Here is a 20000-nt window from a genome sequence, read left to right as displayed (position 1 = left end):
AGGGCCCTGCCCAGTGTCTAATCCCTCTTCATCTCAGCCCAGGTTCAGGGCCCTGCCCAGTGTCTAATCCCTCTTCATCTCAGCCCAGGTTCAGGGACCTGCCTAGTGTCTAATCCCTCTTCATCTCAGCCCAGTTTCAGGGCCTTGCCCAGTGTCTAATGCCTCTTCATCTCAGCCCAGGTTCAGGGCCCTGCCCAGTGTCTAATCCCTCTTCATCTCAGCCCAGGTTCAGGGCCCTGCCCAGTGTCTAATCCCTCTTCATCTCAGCCCAGGTTCAGGGCCCTGCCTAGTGTCTAATCTCCCTTCATCTCAGCCCAGGTTCAAGGCCCTGCCCAGCGTCTAATCTCTCTTCATCTCAGCCCAGGTTTAGGGCCCTGCCTAGTGTCTAATCTCTCTTCATCTCAGCCCAGGTTCAGGGCCCTGCCCAGTGTCTAATCCCTCTTCATCTCAGCCCAGGTTCAGGGCCCTGCCCAGTGTCTAATCCCTCTTCATCTCAGCCCAGGTTTAGGGCCCTGCACCAGTCTCTAATCCCTCTTCATCTCAGCCCAGGTTTAGGGCCTTGCCCAGTGTCTAATCCCTCTTCATCTCAGCCCAGGTTCAGGGCCCTGCACCTGTCTCTAATCCCTCTTCATCTCAGCCCAGGTTTAGGGCCCTGCCTAGTGTCTAATCTCTCTTCATCTCAGTCCAGGTTTGGGGCCCTGCCCAGTGTCTAATCCCTCTTCATCTCAGGCCAGGTTCAGGGCCCTGCACCAGTCTCTAATCCCTCTTCATCTCAGCCCAGGTTTAGGGCCTTGCCTAGTGTCTAATCTCTCTTCATCTCAGTCCAGGTTTGGGGCCCTGCCTAGTGTCTAATCCCTCTTCATCTCAGCCCAGGTTTAGGGCCCTGCCAGTGTTTTATACCTCTTCATCTCAGCCCAGGTTTAGGGCCCTGCCCAGTGTCTAATCCCTCTTCATCTCAGCCCAGGTTCAGGGTCCCATCCAGTGTCTAATCTATCTTCATCTCAGCCCAGGTTCAGGGCCCTGCCCAGTGTCTAATCTCTCTTCATCTCAGCCCAGGTTCAGGGCCCTGCCCAGTGTCTAATCCCTCTTCATCTCAGCCCAGGTTCAGGGCCCTGCCTAGTGTCTAATCTCCCTTCATCTCAGCCCAGGTTCAAGGCCCTGCCCAGCGTCTAATCTCTCTTCATCTCAGCCCAGTTTTAGGGCCCTGCCTAGTGTCTAATCTCTCTTCATCTCAGCCCAGGTTCAGGGCCCTGCCCAGTGTCTAATCCCTCTTCATCTCAGCCCAGGTTCAGGGCCCTGCCCAGTGTCTAATCCCTCTTCATCTCAGCCCAGGTTTAGGGCCCTGCACCAGTCTCTAATCCCTCTTCATCTCAGCCCAGGTTTAGGGCCTTGCCCAGTGTCTAATCCCTCTTCATCTCAGCCCAGGTTCAGGGCCCTGCACCTGTCTCTAATCCCTCTTCATCTCAGCCCAGGTTTAGGGCCCTGCCTAGTGTCTAATCTCTCTTCATCTCAGTCCAGGTTTGGGGCCCTGCCCAGTGTCTAATCCCTCTTCATCTCAGGCCAGGTTCAGGGCCCTGCACCAGTCTCTAATCCCTCTTCATCTCAGCCCAGGTTTAGGGCCTTGCCTAGTGTCTAATCTCTCTTCATCTCAGTCCAGGTTTGGGGCCCTGCCTAGTGTCTAATCCCTCTTCATCTCAGCCCAGGTTTAGGGCCCTGCCAGTGTTTTATACCTCTTCATCTCAGCCCAGGTTTAGGGCCCTGCCCAGTGTCTAATCCCTCTTCATCTCAGCCCAGGTTCAGGGTCCCATCCAGTGTCTAATCTATCTTCATCTCAGCCCAGGTTCAGGGCCCTGCCCAGTGTCTAATCTCTCTTCATCTCAGCCCAGGTTCAGGGCCCTGCCCAGTGTCTAATCTCTCTTCATCTCAGCCCAGGTTTAGGGCCCTGCCCAGTGTCTATTCCCTCTTCATCTCAGCCCAGGTTCAGGGCCCTGCCTAGTGTCTAATCCCTCTTCATCTCAGCCCAGTTTCAGGGCCTTGCCCAGTGTCTAATGCCTCTTCATCTCAGCCCAGGTTCAGGGCCCTGCCCAGTGTCTAATCCCTCTTCATCTCAGCCCAGGTTCAGGGCCCTGCCCAGTGTCTAATCCCTCTTCATCTCAGCCCAGGTTCAGGGCCCTGCCCAGTGTCTAATCCCTCTTCATCTCAGCCCAGGTTCAGGGCCCTGCCCAGTGTCTAATCCCTCTTCATCTCAGCCCAGGTTCAGGGACCTGCCTAGTGTCTAATCCCTCTTCATCTCAGCCCAGTTTCAGGGCCTTGCCCAGTGTCTAATGCCTCTTCATCTCAGCCCAGGTTCAGGGCCCTGCCCAGTGTCTAATCCCTCTTCATCTCAGCCCAGGTTCAGGGCCCTGCCCAGTGTCTAATCCCTCTTCATCTCAGCCCAGGTTCAGGGCCCTGCCCAGTGTCTAATCCCTCTTCATCTCAGCCCAGGTTCAGGGCCCTGCCCAGTGTCTAATCCCTCTTCATCTCAGCCCAGGTTCAGGGACCTGCCTAGTGTCTAATCCCTCTTCATCTCAGCCCAGTTTCAGGGCCTTGCCCAGTGTCTAATGCCTCTTCATCTCAGCCCAGGTTCAGGGCCCTGCCCAGTGTCTAATCCCTCTTCATCTCAGCCCAGGTTCAGGGCCCTGCCCAGTGTCTAATCCCTCTTCATCTCAGCCCAGGTTCAGGGCCCTGCCTAGTGTCTAATCTCCCTTCATCTCAGCCCAGGTTCAAGGCCCTGCCCAGCGTCTAATCTCTCTTCATCTCAGCCCAGGTTTAGGGCCCTGCCTAGTGTCTAATCTCTCTTCATCTCAGCCCAGGTTCAGGGCCCTGCCCAGTGTCTAATCCCTCTTCATCTCAGCCCAGGTTCAGGGCCCTGCCCAGTGTCTAATCCCTCTTCATCTCAGCCCAGGTTTAGGGCCCTGCACCAGTCTCTAATCCCTCTTCATCTCAGCCCAGGTTTAGGGCCTTGCCCAGTGTCTAATCCCTCTTCATCTCAGCCCAGGTTCAGGGCCCTGCACCTGTCTCTAATCCCTCTTCATCTCAGCCCAGGTTTAGGGCCCTGCCTAGTGTCTAATCTCTCTTCATCTCAGTCCAGGTTTGGGGCCCTGCCCAGTGTCTAATCCCTCTTCATCTCAGGCCAGGTTCAGGGCCCTGCACCAGTCTCTAATCCCTCTTCATCTCAGCCCAGGTTTAGGGCCTTGCCTAGTGTCTAATCTCTCTTCATCTCAGTCCAGGTTTGGGGCCCTGCCTAGTGTCTAATCCCTCTTCATCTCAGCCCAGGTTTAGGGCCCTGCCAGTGTTTTATACCTCTTCATCTCAGCCCAGGTTTAGGGCCCTGCCCAGTGTCTAATCCCTCTTCATCTCAGCCCAGGTTCAGGGTCCCATCCAGTGTCTAATCTATCTTCATCTCAGCCCAGGTTCAGGGCCCTGCCCAGTGTCTAATCTCTCTTCATCTCAGCCCAGGTTCAGGGCCCTGCCCAGTGTCTAATCCCTCTTCATCTCAGCCCAGGTTCAGGGCCCTGCCTAGTGTCTAATCTCCCTTCATCTCAGCCCAGGTTCAAGGCCCTGCCCAGCGTCTAATCTCTCTTCATCTCAGCCCAGTTTTAGGGCCCTGCCTAGTGTCTAATCTCTCTTCATCTCAGCCCAGGTTCAGGGCCCTGCCCAGTGTCTAATCCCTCTTCATCTCAGCCCAGGTTCAGGGCCCTGCCCAGTGTCTAATCCCTCTTCATCTCAGCCCAGGTTTAGGGCCCTGCACCAGTCTCTAATCCCTCTTCATCTCAGCCCAGGTTTAGGGCCTTGCCCAGTGTCTAATCCCTCTTCATCTCAGCCCAGGTTCAGGGCCCTGCACCTGTCTCTAATCCCTCTTCATCTCAGCCCAGGTTTAGGGCCCTGCCTAGTGTCTAATCTCTCTTCATCTCAGTCCAGGTTTGGGGCCCTGCCCAGTGTCTAATCCCTCTTCATCTCAGGCCAGGTTCAGGGCCCTGCACCAGTCTCTAATCCCTCTTCATCTCAGCCCAGGTTTAGGGCCTTGCCTAGTGTCTAATCTCTCTTCATCTCAGTCCAGGTTTGGGGCCCTGCCTAGTGTCTAATCCCTCTTCATCTCAGCCCAGGTTTAGGGCCCTGCCAGTGTTTTATACCTCTTCATCTCAGCCCAGGTTTAGGGCCCTGCCCAGTGTCTAATCCCTCTTCATCTCAGCCCAGGTTCAGGGTCCCATCCAGTGTCTAATCTATCTTCATCTCAGCCCAGGTTCAGGGCCCTGCCCAGTGTCTAATCTCTCTTCATCTCAGCCCAGGTTCAGGGCCCTGCCCAGTGTCTAATCTCTCTTCATCTCAGCCCAGGTTTAGGGCCCTGCCCAGTGTCTATTCCCTCTTCATCTCAGCCCAGGTTCAGGGCCCTGCCTAGTGTCTAATCCCTCTTCATCTCAGCCCAGTTTCAGGGCCTTGCCCAGTGTCTAATGCCTCTTCATCTCAGCCCAGGTTCAGGGCCCTGCCCAGTGTCTAATCCCTCTTCATCTCAGCCCAGGTTCAGGGCCCTGCCCAGTGTCTAATCCCTCTTCATCTCAGCCCAGGTTCAGGGCCCTGCCTAGTGTCTAATCTCCCTTCATCTCAGCCCAGGTTCAAGGCCCTGCCCAGCGTCTAATCTCTCTTCATCTCAGCCCAGGTTTAGGGCCCTGCCTAGTGTCTAATCTCTCTTCATCTCAGCCCAGGTTCAGGGCCCTGCCCAGTGTCTAATCCCTCTTCATCTCAGCCCAGGTTCAGGGCCCTGCCCAGTGTCTAATCCCTCTTCATCTCAGCCCAGGTTTAGGGCCCTGCACCAGTCTCTAATCCCTCTTCATATCAGCCCAGGTTTAGGGCCTTGCCCAGTGTCTAATCCCTCTTCATCTCAGCCCAGGTTCAGGGCCCTGCACCTGTCTCTAATCCCTCTTCATCTCAGCCCAGGTTTAGGGCCCTGCCTAGTGTCTAATCTCTCTTCATCTCAGTCCAGGTTTGGGGCCCTGCCCAGTGTCTAATACCTCTTCATCTCAGGCCAGGTTCAGGGCCCTGCACCAGTCTCTAATCCCTCTTCATCTCAGCCCAGGTTTAGGGCCCTGCCTAGTGTCTAATCTCTCTTCATCTCAGTCCAGGTTTGGGGCCCTGCCTAGTGTCTAATCCCTCTTCATCTCAGCCCAGGTTTAGGGCCCTGCCAGTGTTTTATACCTCTTCATCTCAGCCCAGGTTTAGGGCCCTGCCCAGTGTCTAATCCCTCTTCATCTCAGCCCAGGTTCAGGGTCCCATCCAGTGTCTAATCTATCTTCATCTCAGCCCAGGTTCAGGGCCCTGCCCAGTGTCTAATCTCTCTTCATCTCAGCCCAGGTTCAGGGCCCTGCCCAGTGTCTAATCTCTCTTCATCTCAGCCCAGGTTTAGGGCCCTGCCCAGTGTCTATTCCCTCTTCATCTCATCGCAGGTTCAGGGCCCTGCCCAGTGTCTAATCGCTCTTCATCTCAGCCCAGGTTCAGGGCCCTGCCCAGTGTCTATTTCCTATTCAGCTCAGCCCAGGTTCAGGGCCCTGCCCAGTGTCTAATCTCTCTTCATCTCAGCCCAGGTTCAGGGCCCTGCCCAGTGTCTAATCCCTCTTCATCTCAGTCCAGGTTTGGGGTCCTGTCAAGTGTCTAATCCCTCTTCATCTCAGCCCAGGTTTAGGGCCCTGCCCAGTGTCTAATCCCTCTTCATCTCAGCCCAGGTTTAGGGCCCTGCCCAGTGTCTAATCCCTCTTCATCTCAGCCCAGGTTTAGGGCCCTGCCCAGTGTCTAATCCCTCTTCATCTCAGCCCAGGTTCAGGGTCTCGTCCAGTGTCTAATCTCTCTTCATCTCAGCCCAGGTTCAGGGCCTTGCCCAGTGTCTAATCCCTCTTCACCTCAACCCAGGTTCAGGGCCCTGCCCAGTGTCTAATCCCTCTTCATCTCAGCCCAGGTTCAGGGCCCTGCCTAGTGTCTAATCTCCCTTCATCTCAGCCCAGGTTCAAGGCCCTGCCCAGCGTCTAATCTCTCTTCATCTCAGCCCAGGTTTAGGGCCCTGCCTAGTGTCTAATCTCTCTTCATCTCAGCCCAGGTTCAGGGCCCTGCCCAGTGTCTAATCCCTCTTCATCTCAGCCCAGGTTCAGGGCCCTGCCCAGTGTCTAATCCCTCTTCATCTCAGCCCAGGTTTAGGGCCCTGCACCAGTCTCTAATCCCTCTTCATCTCAGCCCAGGTTTAGGGCCTTGCCCAGTGTCTAATCCCTCTTCATCTCAGCCCAGGTTCAGGGCCCTGCACCTGTCTCTAATCCCTCTTCATCTCAGCCCAGGTTTAGGGCCCTGCCTAGTGTCTAATCTCTCTTCATCTCAGTCCAGGTTTGGGGCCCTGCCCAGTGTCTAATCCCTCTTCATCTCAGGCCAGGTTCAGGGCCCTGCACCAGTCTCTAATCCCTCTTCATCTCAGCCCAGGTTTAGGGCCCTGCCTAGTGTCTAATCTCTCTTCATCTCAGTCCAGGTTTGGGGCCCTGCCTAGTGTCTAATCCCTCTTCATCTCAGCCCAGGTTTAGGGCCCTGCCAGTGTTTTATACCTCTTCATCTCAGCCCAGGTTTAGGGCCCTGCCCAGTGTCTAATCCCTCTTCATCTCAGCCCAGGTTCAGGGTCCCATCCAGTGTCTAATCTATCTTCATCTCAGCCCAGGTTCAGGGCCCTGCCCAGTGTCTAATCTCTCTTCATCTCAGCCCAGGTTCAGGGCCCTGCCCAGTGTCTAATCTCTCTTCATCTCAGCCCAGGTTTAGGGCCCTGCCCAGTGTCTATTCCCTCTTCTTCTCATCGCAGGTTCAGGGTCCTGCCCAGTGTCTAATCGCTCTTCATCTCAGCCCAGGTTCAGGGCCCTGCCCAGTGTCTATTTCCTATTCAGCTCAGCCCAGGTTCAGGGCCCTGCCCAGTGTCTAATCTCTCTTCATCTCAGCCCAGGTTCAGGGCCCTGCCCAGTGTCTAATCCCTCTTCATCTCAGTCCAGGTTTGGGGTCCTGTCAAGTGTCTAATCCCTCTTCATCTCAGCCCAGGTTTAGGGCCCTGCCCAGTGTCTAATCCCTCTTCATCTCAGCCCAGGTTTAGGGCCCTGTCCAGTGTCTAATCCCTCTTCATCTCAGCCCAGGTTTAGGGCCCTGCCCAGTGTCTAATCCCTCTTCATCTCAGCCCAGGTTCAGGGTCTCGTCCAGTGTCTAATCTCTCTTCATCTCAGCCCAGGTTCAGGGCCTTGCCCAGTGTCTAATCCCTCTTCACCTCAACCCAGGTTCAGGGCCATGCCCAGTGTCTATTTCCTCTTCATCTCAGCCCAGGTTCAGGGCCCTGCCCAGTGTCTAATCTCTCTTTATCTCATCCCAGGTTGTGGGCCCTGCCCAGTGTCTAATCCCTCTTCATCTCAGCCCAGGTTTATGGCCCTGCCTACTGTCTAATCTCTCTTCATCTCAGTCCAGGTTTAGGGCCCTGCCCAGTGTCTAATCCCTCTTCATCTCAGCCCAGGTTCGGTGTCTCGTCCAGTGTCTAATCTCTCTTCATCTCAGCCCAGGTTCAGGGCCCTGCCCAGCGTCTAATCTCTCTTCATCTCAGCCCAGGTTCAGGGCCTTGCCCAGTGTCTAATCCCTCTTCACCTAAACCCAGGTTCAGGGCCCTGCCCAGTGTCTATTTCCTCTTCATCTCAGCCCAGGTTCAGGGCCCTGCCCAGTGTCTAATCTCTCTTCATCTCAGCCCAGGTTCAGGGCCCTGCCCAGTGTCTAATCTCTCTTCATCTCAGCCCAGGTTTAGGGCCCTGCCCAGTGTCTAATCCCTCTTCATCTCATCCCAGGTTCAGGGCCCTGCCCAGTTTCTAATCCCTCTTCATCTCAGCCCAGGTTTAGGGCCCTGCCTAGTGTCTAATCTCTCTTCATCTCAGTCCAGGTTTAGGGCCCTGCCCAGTGTCTAATCCCTCTTCATCTCAGCCCAGGTTTAGGGCCCTGCCCAGTGTCTAATCCCTCTTCATCTCAGCCCAGGTTTAGGGCCCTGCCCAGTGTCTAATCCCTCTTCATCTCAGCCCAGGTTCAGGGCCCTGCACCAGTGTCTAATCCCTCTTCATCTCAGACCAGGTTCAGGGCCCTGCCCAGTGTCTAATCCCTCTTCATCTCAGCCCAGGTTCAGGGCCCTGCCTGTGCCTGCTTTACTGCCTCAAAGCATTCACTCTCACTCTGTTTCCCAGACTGGGGTTTATCACAGAAGATAATGGAATCACGTGGGGTGGGGGGTGAGGTGTAATCAGAGAGTGATAAATGTATGGAGTAATAAGCAAGTTAGAGAGAGTAAGGAAGGCAGAGAGAGAAATAAAATACAAAAGTTGAGAAGGATGGAGGAAGAAGAAAAAAACAAGGAATGTGAGAGACCAATAAAAAGGGAGGGGTGAGGCAGAGGTTTAGAGCAGAGCCTATTGGATTTTCTTTCTGTGTTTACAGCAACACTAACCGTGGTTAGGATCAGTTATATGATGCAGGCTGAGGTTCTACTTCAAGAAACACGTCTGAAAGAACAATGAATGGAGAAAGTGGGGGGGAAAGGGGGAGAGAGAGAGTGGAGTATATATTTTATTTTGAGTAGTGTGTAAATCTCCATGATACAGAGATTGTGAAAAGAATAGGTTGTTCCTGGAATAGGAGACACATCTTCTGAACCTAAAATAACACACTTCTCAGGGCCTTACATACCTTAAGGGAACATTTCGGCATTTCGTGTATGATCAGTGAGAAAGTCCATATTGCAAATGTACGGTCCCTTACTAGACGTCCGAAATCGTTTGTAAAATTCGCGGTCGGCGTCGGGCCGTGCGGTAGGGCCAGACCTACCGGGAAGTCATCAAATGAACTTTGTCGGACATTCGGTTTCCGTTTTAAAAAATAAACAAGTTTTTGACCGTTTTTCCGCTGTCCCGGAATTTCCCACAAGAGGGCATACGGAATCATATGGCAATTTGGCAAAACATCCCGAATCACGACGGGGCCTTATCTCGAAAACGGAAAATATTTCGAAGCCGAAACTCGGTGAGCGTAGGTTTGGCATAATGGGCAGTTGGCCCCGAACAAGATGGCGTCTAGGCCTCGACGGTTTTTGAGTTATGGCCGTTTTTCTGGGATTAAAGGTCCTAAATGGAAATAGAGAAATTATTTTTCCACTTCAGGTCAAAGTCAAGGAGCCTCCGGTGTCAATAAAAAAAAAAACAGCCATTTATCTATCGTCATTTAAGAGAAACGGAACAATGACATCTTGGTGATGGTCACAAATAGGCGTTTTTTTTTTTCAACGGTTACAGATCCAGTTGCAGGGTGTTCATACGAATCTTTTTAAAGTGTGCTGCGGAGCTCTGCGACATTTCTGTGATTTTCTATGATTTTCTGAAATAACACACACATACTAAACCCTCCGTAAATAACTCAGTTCTTAACGTAAAGACTTAAAACTCAGGATTCTGTAAAAGCATACCCCAATGAGGATATGTGGTTAATTATAGCTTCCTGTGCCAACCGGAAGTGCCTTAAATGGTGTCTCAGGGGCTGTTTCGAAGGGTTAAAAAAGTCAGATCTGTCCAAAACTTCATATATGTGATTAGGCAACCCCCATGAACTGTAAATCAGTCATTTTTCCCCAAAAAAATCAAAGGAAAAAAAAATCACACTAAAACACAACTTGAATGGAGGGACGTATTGGGGTGCGTAGAGACAGACAGTGGCTGCAATAGTTAGCTTTGTTGGAGCTAAAAAAGAACCGTCAGACCTAGAGTTCCGAAACTTTAGAAACCTGTTCTAGACCTCCGGTCGATGGTGCGTGGTGAGTTACGTGGCTCTAGACGGTTCTCGGACCGAGAAACAGCTTCGTACATTTGCAATACCTTCAATTCATTTTGACCATTACGAAAATGACGACGTTTAGAAAAGTCTCAGAGACGCAAGGCTAGGTGCATTGAAACCGGCTCGGCCCATAGAGACGGACCCCAACGTTTCTGTCCGATAGCTCGTTCAAGGACCCCGTAGGAAGGCATGGAAAATAGTGGATTTTCAGCACCAATTAGGGTTTTTCTCGGACGCCAAATGACCTATCGAGCCGAAACTCGGGATTCGGGGTCGCCTCACATAGGACTTCACATAATGTCCGAACTGGACCCGCAGCTAGAACGTAACTATGTGTTTTACCTTTTTATTATGTTTTAAACTAAAGGCGCTGTGAATTATGGGACTGCTCTGACATATGTGATAGTTGGCTTCTAAATGAGTAGGAAAAAGTGGGTTTGGTGTCATAATGACATCTAATTGACTGATGGACACTGACTTGCTAGTTGACTTTTGTGCATTTGCAATATGTTTAAACAGAGAGGGACCATCACCAAAATGGCATTCTGAAATCAACACAAAAAATGGCATCACCATAGTCTCCAGACTGTGCTAAGTTCAACGAGCTATCCGCCTTGACCGTAGCTCGCTCGGTGTAAGTGCAACGACCATTAGAAAAGTAGGCCCAAAATGAAGCCTGCCCCACAATGTCATTTGCTTTTGGGTGACAGTGAGAGAACCGTTTAGGTGAGAAGAAAAATTACACCACATGAATGTTCCTAAGGTCCTCCCGATCCGTGCAAGCCTAACCTTGACCGTGTGGCATTAACCCTTAACAGTAAAACAGTGTTTTTTGATCTCACAGAATGCAGTGTCATCTCTCCCCATAGGAATACATTGCCTGCACCCCTAATTTCAACCTGAAGTCTATATGGGTTATGAATGCCGTATGAACCTGTCTTCGGTACCAGTCCATCAGGCCACTATGAGGTCTACCTGTGTTGATTCTGAGCTTCCTGGACCAACCGGAAGTGGTTAAAATGCCCCTAAAAGTGTTTACCCATACCCTGCCTGCAGTTTGACAGACATAGTGCATTCAACCCTGTGTAAATCAGTCAGTTCTTAACGTAAGGACTTAAAACTCAGGATTCTGTAACAACATACCCCAATGAGGATATGTGTTGATTTATAGCTTCCTGTGCCAACCGGAAGTGCCATAATTGGTGTCTCAGGTGCTGTTTCGAAGGGTTAAAAAAGTCTGATCTCTCCAAAATTTCATATGTGTGATTAGGGAACCCCCATGAACTGTAAATCAGTCATTTTTCCCCAAAAAAATCAAAGGAAAAAAAAATCACACTAAACACAACTTGGATGGAGGGACGTATTGGGGTGCGTAGAGACAGACAGTGGCTGCAATAGTTAGCTTTGTTGGAGCTAAAAAAGAACGGTCGGACCTAGAGTTCCGAAACTTTACAATCCTGTTCTAGGCCTCATGTCGATAGTGCGTGGTGAGTTAGGTGGTTCTAGAAGGTTCTCGGACCGAGAAACAGCCTCGTACATTTGCAATACCTTCAATTCATTTTGACCATTACAAAAATGACGACGTTTAGAAAAGTCTCAGAGACGCAAGGCTAGGTGCATTGAAACCGGCTCGGCCCATAGAGACGGACTCCGACGTGTCTGTCCGATAGCTCGTTCAAGGACCCCGTAGCAAGGCATGGAAAAAAGTGGATTTTCAGCACCAATTAGGGTTTTTCTCGGACACCAAATGACCTATCGAGCCGAAACTCGGGATTCGGGGTCGCCTCACATAGGCCTTCACATAATGTCCGAACTGGACCCGCAGCTAGAACGTAACTATGTGTTTTACCTTTTTATTATGTTTTAAACCGAAGGCGCTGTGAATTATGGGACTGCTCTGACATATGTGATAGTTGGCTACTAAATGAGTAGGAAAAAGTGGGTTTGGTGTCAATTGATATCCATTTGGTGTCATAATGACATCTAATTGACTGATGGACACTGACTTGCTAGTTGACTTTTGTACATTTGCAATATGTTTAAACGGAGAGGGACCATCACCAAAATGGCATTCTGAAATCAACACAAAAAATGGCATCACCATAGTCTCCAGACTGTGCTAAGTTCAACGAGCTATCCGCCTTGACCGTAGCTCGCTCGGTGTAAGTGCAACGACCATTAGAAAAGTAGGCCCAAAATGAAGCCTGCCCCACAATGTCATTTGCTTTTGGGTGACAGTGAGAGAACCGTTAGAGTGAGAAGAAAAATTGCACCACATGAATGTTCCTAAGGTCCTCCCGATCTGAACAAGCCTAACCTTGACCGTGTGGCATTAACCCTTAACAGTAAAACAGTGTTTTTTGATCTCACAGATTACAGTGTCATCTCTCCCCATAGGAATACATTGCCTGCACCCCTAATTTCAACCTGAGGCCTATGTGGGTTATGAATGCCGTATGAACCTGTCTTCGGTACCAGTCCATCAGGACACTATGAGGTCTACCTGTGTTGATTCTAAGCTTCCTGGACCAACCGGAAGTGGTTAAAATGCCCCTAAAAGTGTTTACCCATACACTGCATGCAGTTTGATAGACATAGTGCATTCAACCCTGTGTAGATCAGTCAATTCTTAACGTAAGGACTTAAAACTCAGGATTCTGTAACAGCATACCCCAATGAGGATATGTGTTGATTTATAACTTCCTGTGCCAACCGGAAGTGCCATAATTGGTGTCTTAGGGGCTGTTTCGAAGGGTTAAAAAAGTCTGATCTTTCCAAAACTTCATATGTGTGATTAGGCAACCCCCATGAACTGTAAATCAGTCATTTTTCCCAAAAAAATTCAAAGGAAAAAAAAATCACACTAAAACACAACTTGGAAGGAGGGACGTATTGGGGTGCGTAGAGACAGACACTGGCTCCAATAGTTAGCTTTGTTGGAGCTAAAAAAGAACCGTCGGACCTAGAGTTCCGAAACTTTAGAAACCTGTTCTAGACCTCCCGTAGATGGTGCGTGGTGAGTTACGTGGCTCTAGAAGGTTCTCGGACCGAGAAACAGCCTCGTACATTTGAAATAACTTCAATTCATTTTTGCATCACGAAAATGACGACATTTAGAAATGTCCCAGAGTCGCAAGACTAGGTGCATTGCAAACGTCTCGGCCCATATAGACAGACCCCAACGTTTCTGTCCAATAGCTCATTCAAGGACCCCGTAGCAAGTCATGGAAAATAGTGGATTTTCAGCACCAATTAGGGTTTTTCTCGGACACCAAATGACCTATCGAGCCGAAACTTGGGATTCGGGGTCGCCTCAGCTAGGCCAACACATAACATAAGAAATGGACCCGCAGCTAGAACGCAACTACGTGTTTTATGGTTTTTTTATGGTTTGAACCGAAGGGGTTGTGAATTTTGGGCCAGCTCTGAAGTATGTAATAGTTGGCTACTAAACGAGTTGGAAAAAGTGGGTTTGGTGTCAGTTTGTATCAGTTTGGTGGTCAGAATGATATCTAATTGACTGATGGACTCTTGTCCACTTGACTCTTGTACATTTGCAATATGATCCTATAGTGAAAAAACATCACCAAAAGCGACATTCTGAAATCAACCCAAACGAGCGATTGAGATGACCCAGAATCACTGCAAAGCCATCCCGAGTTCATCGGGCCAGTCAATTTCACATTCCTGCAAGATTTTTATAGCATGACAAATTCGTGATGGTACCTGCCCTTTAAAACATATTGCAAATGCACAGTGACTTTGAAAAAGTAAGAAACAAAAAAAAATACATCTAAAAAATGTTGAGCATGACAAATTCGTGATGGTACCTGCCCATTGAAACATATTGCAAATGCACAGTGACTTTGAAAAAGTAAGGAAACATAAACAAAAAAAATCCAAAATTTTTATTTTTGGGTGACCAGTTGCACGTGCATTTGCAATATGATTCTATAGTGAAAAAACATATTGCAAATGCACAGTGACTTTGAAAAAGAAAGGAAACATAAACAAAAAAAATCTAAAATTTTTGGGGGGGGATGACCAGTTGCATGTGCATTTGCAATATGATTCTATAGTGAAAAAACATATTGCAAATGCACAGTGACTTTGAAAAAGTAAGGAAAAATAAACAAAAAAAATCTAAATTTTTTTTGGGGGGATGACCAGTTGCACGTGCATTTGCAATATGATTCTATAGTGAAAAAACATATTGCAAATGCACAGTGACTTTGAAAAAGTAAGGAAACATAAACAAAAAAAATCTAAAATTTTTTGGGGGGGATGACCAGTTGCATGTGCATTTGCAATATGATTCTATAGTGAAAAAACATATTGCAAATGCACAGTGACTTTGAAAAAGTAAGGAAACATAAAAAAAATCTAAATTTTTTTGGGGGGGATGACCAGTTGCATGTGCATTTGCAATATGATTCTATAGTGAAAAAACATATTGCAAATGCACAGTGACTTTGAAAAAGTAAGGAAAAATAAACAAAAAAAATCTAAATTTTTTTTGGGGGGATGACCAGTTGCACGTGCATTTGCAATATGATTCTATAGTGAAAAAACATATTGCAAATGCACAGTGACTTTGAAAAAGTAAGGAAACATAAACAAAAAAAATCTAAATTTTTTTGGGGGGGATGACCAGTTGCATGTGCATTTGCAATATGATTCTATAGTGAAAAAACATATTGCAAATGCACAGTGACTTTGAAAAAGTAAGAAACAAAAAAAAATACATCTAAAAAATTTTGAGCATGACAAGTTCGTGATGGTACCTGCCCATTGAAACATATTGCAAATGCACAGTGACTTTGAAAAAGTAAGGAAACATAAACAAAAAAAATCCAAAATTTTTATTTTTGGGTGACCAGTTGCACGTGCATTTGCAATATGATTCTATAGTGAAAAAACATATTGCAAATGCACAGTGACTTTGAAAAAGTAAGGAAACATAAAAAAAATCTAATTTTTTTTGGGGGGGATGACCAGTTGCATGTGCATTTGCAATATGATTCTATAGTGAAAAAACATATTGCAAATGCACAGTGACTTTGAAAAAGTAAGGAAACATAAAAAAAATCTAATTTTTTTGGGGGGGGATGACCAGTTGCATGTGCATTTGCAATATGATTCTATAGTGAAAAAACATATTGCAAATGCACAGTGACTTTGAAAAAGTAAGGAAAAATAAACAAAAAAAATCTAAAATTTTTTTTGGGGGATGACCAGTTGCACGTGCATTTGCAATATGATTCTATAGTGAAAAAACATATTGCAAATGCACAGTGACTTTGAAAAAGTAAGGAAACATAAAAAAAAAAATCTAAAATTTTTTTGGGGGGATGACCAGTTGCATGTGCATTTGCAATATGATTCTATAGTGAAAAAACATATTGCAAATGCACAGTGACTTTGAAAAAGTAAGAAACAAAAAAAAATACATCTAAAAAATTTTGAGCATGACAAATTCGTGATGGTACCTGCCCATTGAAACATATTGCAAATGCACAGTGACTTTGAAAAAGTAAGGAAACATAAACAAAAAAACATCAACACATTTTTTGGGTAACCAGTTGCATATTTTAGATCACAAGATGACAAAGGTATAGTTTGAGCAAAGTAAAGCTTGAATTTTGAGCATGACAAATTCGTGATGGTACCTGCCCATTAAAACATATTGCAAATGCACAGTGACTTTGAAAAAGTAAGAAACAAAAAAAAATACATCTAAAATTTTTTGAGCATGACAAATTCGTGACGGTACCTGCCCATTGAAACATATTGCAAATGCACAGTGACTTTGAAAAAGTAAGGAAACATAAACAAAAAAACATCAACACATTTTTTGGGTAACCAGTTGCATATTTTAGATCACAAGATGACAAAGGTATAGTTTGAGCAAAGTAAAGCTTGAATTTTGAGCATGACAAATTCGTGATGGTACCTGCCCATTAAAACATATTGCAAATGCACAGTGACTTTGAAAAAGTAAGAAACAAAAAAAAATACATCTAAAAATTTTTGAGCATGACAAATTCGTGACGGTACCTGCCCATTGAAACATATTGCAAATGCACAGTGACTTTGAAAAAGTAAGGAAACATAAACAAAAAAACATCCAAAACATTTTTGGGTAACTTTGACTTTTGACTTCCTATGAAATCATATTGCAAATAGACAAATCATATTCCTTATGCACAAGTAAAAAAAAAAAAATTATGATAATAACATTTTACAAAAGTATATTCATACACTTCTTACACATGATTAATTGTCTTAAAATCGAAACAATTTCGAAAAACGGTCCAGAAAGCACTTTTTTTAGTTTTTAAAGTTTAAAAAAAAAATCAAATTTTCGACTTTTGACTTCCTATGAAATCATATTCCAAATGGAGAAAACATATGCCTTATGCACAAGTAAAAAAAAAAAAAAAAAAAATGATAATAAAGTATGACTAAAGTATGTTGATAAAGTTCTTATACATGTGTAATTGACACAAAAATTGAAAGAAATTTGAAAAACGGTCCAGAAAGCACTTTTTTAAGGATGTGTGAAGTTTTTTACCAAATTTTGACATTTTTGACTTTTGACTTTTGACTTCCTATGAAATCATATTCCAAATGGAGAAAACATATGCCTTATGCACAAGTAAAAAAAAATAAAAAATAGGATAATAAAGTATGACTAAAGTATGTTGATAAACTTCTTATACATGTGTAATTGACATAAAAATTGAAAGAATTTTGAAAAACGGTCCAGAAAGCACTTTTTTAAGGATGTGTGAAGTTTTTTACCAAATTTTGACATTTTTGACTTTTGACTTTTGACTTCCTATGAAATCATATTGCAAATGTACAAAACATATGCCTTATGCGCATGTAATTAAAAAAATAAAAAAATATGATAAAAAAATTGGACAAAAGTATATTCATACAGCTCTTACACATGTGTAATTGACAAAAAAATCGAAAGAATTTCGAAAAAAGGCCCAGAAAGCACTTTTTTAAGGGGTGAAAAGTTTTTGAAAAAAATATCCTTTTTTCAAAAATTTTCTTTTGGATGTTGACTTGGGTTACATTTCCAATATGAAAAACCCCGGTGGAGCGCACTCGCCCCCTGTTGGATTTTTGAGGTGTTACAATTGGCAATTGCCATATGGCATTTGCCATATACTTTACACGAATCAACGCCGCTTTGGGTGGTATTGGACATCGTGTATATGGTTTGTCCAATGCCAATATCTTGCCATTCATTTTTGTACAATTCAGGGGGGTATTCCCTTACAAGCACACAGTGTGAGGCAGGACTAGGGGGTGTGTGTGTGTAGCAGGACATGAAAGCTACACTACGGATGCATAATCGAAACAAATTGCATCACCCTCCTTTAACGAAGCAGTGGATGAGTTACATACTGTGGAGGAGAGGGGAAGTTTGCAGACAAGAGACTGAGACGTCAGAGAAATCTCTCTCTCTCTCTCTCTCTCTCTCTCTCTCTCTCTCTCTCTCTCTCTCTCTCTCTCTCTCTCTCTCTCTCTCTCTGAAGAGCTGCAGGGTTTTAGGGAGATTAATTGCATACATAACATCAGCACGGAATTGTAACAGTGAGACATGAGTCAGAATTATTACATTGATTTGTTGTTGTTGTGTTGTCTGTGTGAGAGATGACCTCCCAGAGGAGTCAGCGGAAACTGATTGTTTATGTGTAGTAATTATGTTAGTAGTGTTTGGCTCTCTACTGTGGAATTGGTATTGTTGAGAGGGCCAAAATAATTACTGGGAAACATTCTTGAGATATGAAAATCAAGTTACAAATATAATTTTCTGTGTTTTGTCAGCTCTTTTGACAAGCACACTCACACACAAACATACACACACACACACACACACACACACACACACACACACACACACATGCACCCAGCAGCTGCAATTTGTTGTTGCAATTATTGACGACACAAACTGAAGCATCCACTCGTTAAAATGTTTGACGTATTTCACGAGATTCCGCTATGTGAATATACATTAATGAGCATCTCTTTCTCTGCCTCTCTGCCTGCATTCTGTTCTCAGTATTCCTGGCGTGTTCTTCTGGCTCTATGTCAAATGTCTATTGCATGTGTGTATAGTACAATTAGGCTTCAAGCATTCTCAGTACAATTAGCCTTTAAGCATTCTCAGTAGAATTAGCCTTTAAGCATTCTCAGTACAATTAGCCTTTAAGCATTCTCAGTACAATTAGCCTTTAAGCATTCTCAGTACAATTAGCCTTTAAGAATTCTCAGTACAATTAGCCTTTAAGAATTCTCAGTACAATTAGGCCTAAAGCATTCTCAGTACAATTAGCCTTTAAGAATTCTCAGTACAATTAGCCTTCAAGCATTCTCAGTACAATTAGGCTTCAAGCATTCTCAGTACAATTAGGCTTCAAGCATTCTCAGTACAATTAGGCCTAAAGCATTCTCAGTACAATTAGCCTTCAAGCATTCTCAGTACAATTAGCTCTTCAAGCATTCTCAGTACAATTAGGCTTCAAGCATTCTCAGTACAATTAGCCTTTAAGCATTCTCAGTACAATTAGGCTTCAATCATTCTCAGTACAATTAGGCCTAAAGCATTCTCAGTACAATTAGCCTTTAAGAATTCTCAGTACAATTAGCCTTTAAGCATTCTCAGTACAATTAGCCTTTAAGCATTCTCAGTACAATTAGCCTTCAAGCATTCTCAGTACAATTAGCCTTCAAGCATTCTCAGTACAATTAGCCTTTAAGCATTCTCAGTACAATTAGGCTTCAAGCATTCTCTCCTTCCTCCCTCTCTCTCTCCCTGCAGTCTGTTCGCAGTACTCGCGGGGTGTGTTTGCTATCTTCGGCCTGTACGACAAGCGTTCGGTGCACACCCTGACGTCGTTCTGCAGCGCTCTGCACATCTCCCTGGTCACGCCCAGTTTCCCCACGGAGGGGGAGGGCCAGTTCACCCTGCAGCTCCGCCCCTCTATCAGAGGAGCTCTGCTGTCCCTGCTGGACCACTACGACTGGAGTCGTTTCGTATTCCTCTACGACACAGACAGAGGTAACAGATGTCAATCAAACAATACTCAATCAATTAATCAATCAATCAATCAGTCAGTCAGTCAGTAGGTCAACCAGTCAGTTAATCTGTCAGTCAGTCAGTCAATCAATCTAATCAATCCAAGGGAAGCAGAAAAGAGGAAAGAGGAAGAGTGGAAAATGGAAGGGAGTGAGCAAGAACTCTATACCGCTCAACCCAGTAATTCACATAGTTCAACCCAGTAATTCATACAGCTCAACCCAGTAATTCACATAGCTCAACCCAGTAATTCATACAGCTCAACCCAGTAATTCACATAGTTCAACCCAGTAATTCATACAGCTCAACCCAGTAATTCACATAGTTCAACCCAGTCATTCATACAGCTCAACCCAGTCATTCATACAGCTCAACCCAGTCATTCATACAGCTCAACCCAGTAATTCATACAGCTCAACCCAGTAATTCACATAGTTCAACCCAGTAATTCACATAGTTCAACCCAGTAATTCACATAGTTCAACCCAGTCATTCATACAGCTCAACCCAGTCATTCATACAGCTCAACCCAGTAATTCATACAGCTCAACCCAGTCATTCACACAGCTCAACCCAGTAATTCATACAGCTCAACCCAGTCATTCACATAGTTCAACCCAGTCATTCACGTAGTTCAACCCAGTAATTCATACAGCTCAACCCAGTCATTCATACAGCTCAACCCAGTCATTCATACAGCTCAACCCAGTAATTCATACAGCTCAACCCATTCATTCACACAGCTCAACCCATTAATTCATACAGCTCAACCCAGTCATTCACATAGTTCAACCCAGTCATTCACATAGTTCAACCCAGTCATTCACATAGTTCAACCCAATAATTCATACAGCTCAACCCAGTAATTCACATAGCTCAACCCAGTAATTCATACAGCTCAACCCAGTAATTCATACAGCTCAACCCAGTAATTCACAGAGTTCAACTCAGTAATTCACATAGTTCAACCCAGTAATTCACATAGTTCAACCCAGTAATTCATACA

The 20000-nt window shown here is 45.8% G+C and overlaps 1 protein-coding gene across 1 annotated transcript in view; it reads left to right on the top strand.

Annotated features, from left to right (window-relative positions):
* Positions 1 to 20000, top strand: part of LOC139385398 (glutamate receptor 4-like) — a 240726-nt gene that overhangs the window by 45562 nt on the left and 175164 nt on the right. Inside the window, exon 3 of the mRNA XM_071130462.1 lies at positions 18737 to 18976. Coding sequence (XP_070986563.1) covers positions 18737 to 18976 — 240 coding nt within the window. The remainder of the gene's footprint in view (positions 1 to 18736; positions 18977 to 20000) is intronic.

The sequence above is a fragment of the Oncorhynchus clarkii genome, chromosome 27, assembly GCF_045791955.1.
Source record: "Oncorhynchus clarkii lewisi isolate Uvic-CL-2024 chromosome 27, UVic_Ocla_1.0, whole genome shotgun sequence".
In the NCBI taxonomy this organism is placed as follows: domain Eukaryota; kingdom Metazoa; phylum Chordata; class Actinopteri; order Salmoniformes; family Salmonidae; genus Oncorhynchus; species Oncorhynchus clarkii.
Note: the sequence above shows the minus strand (reverse complement) of the source record. Positions and strands in the feature narration are given on the sequence as shown.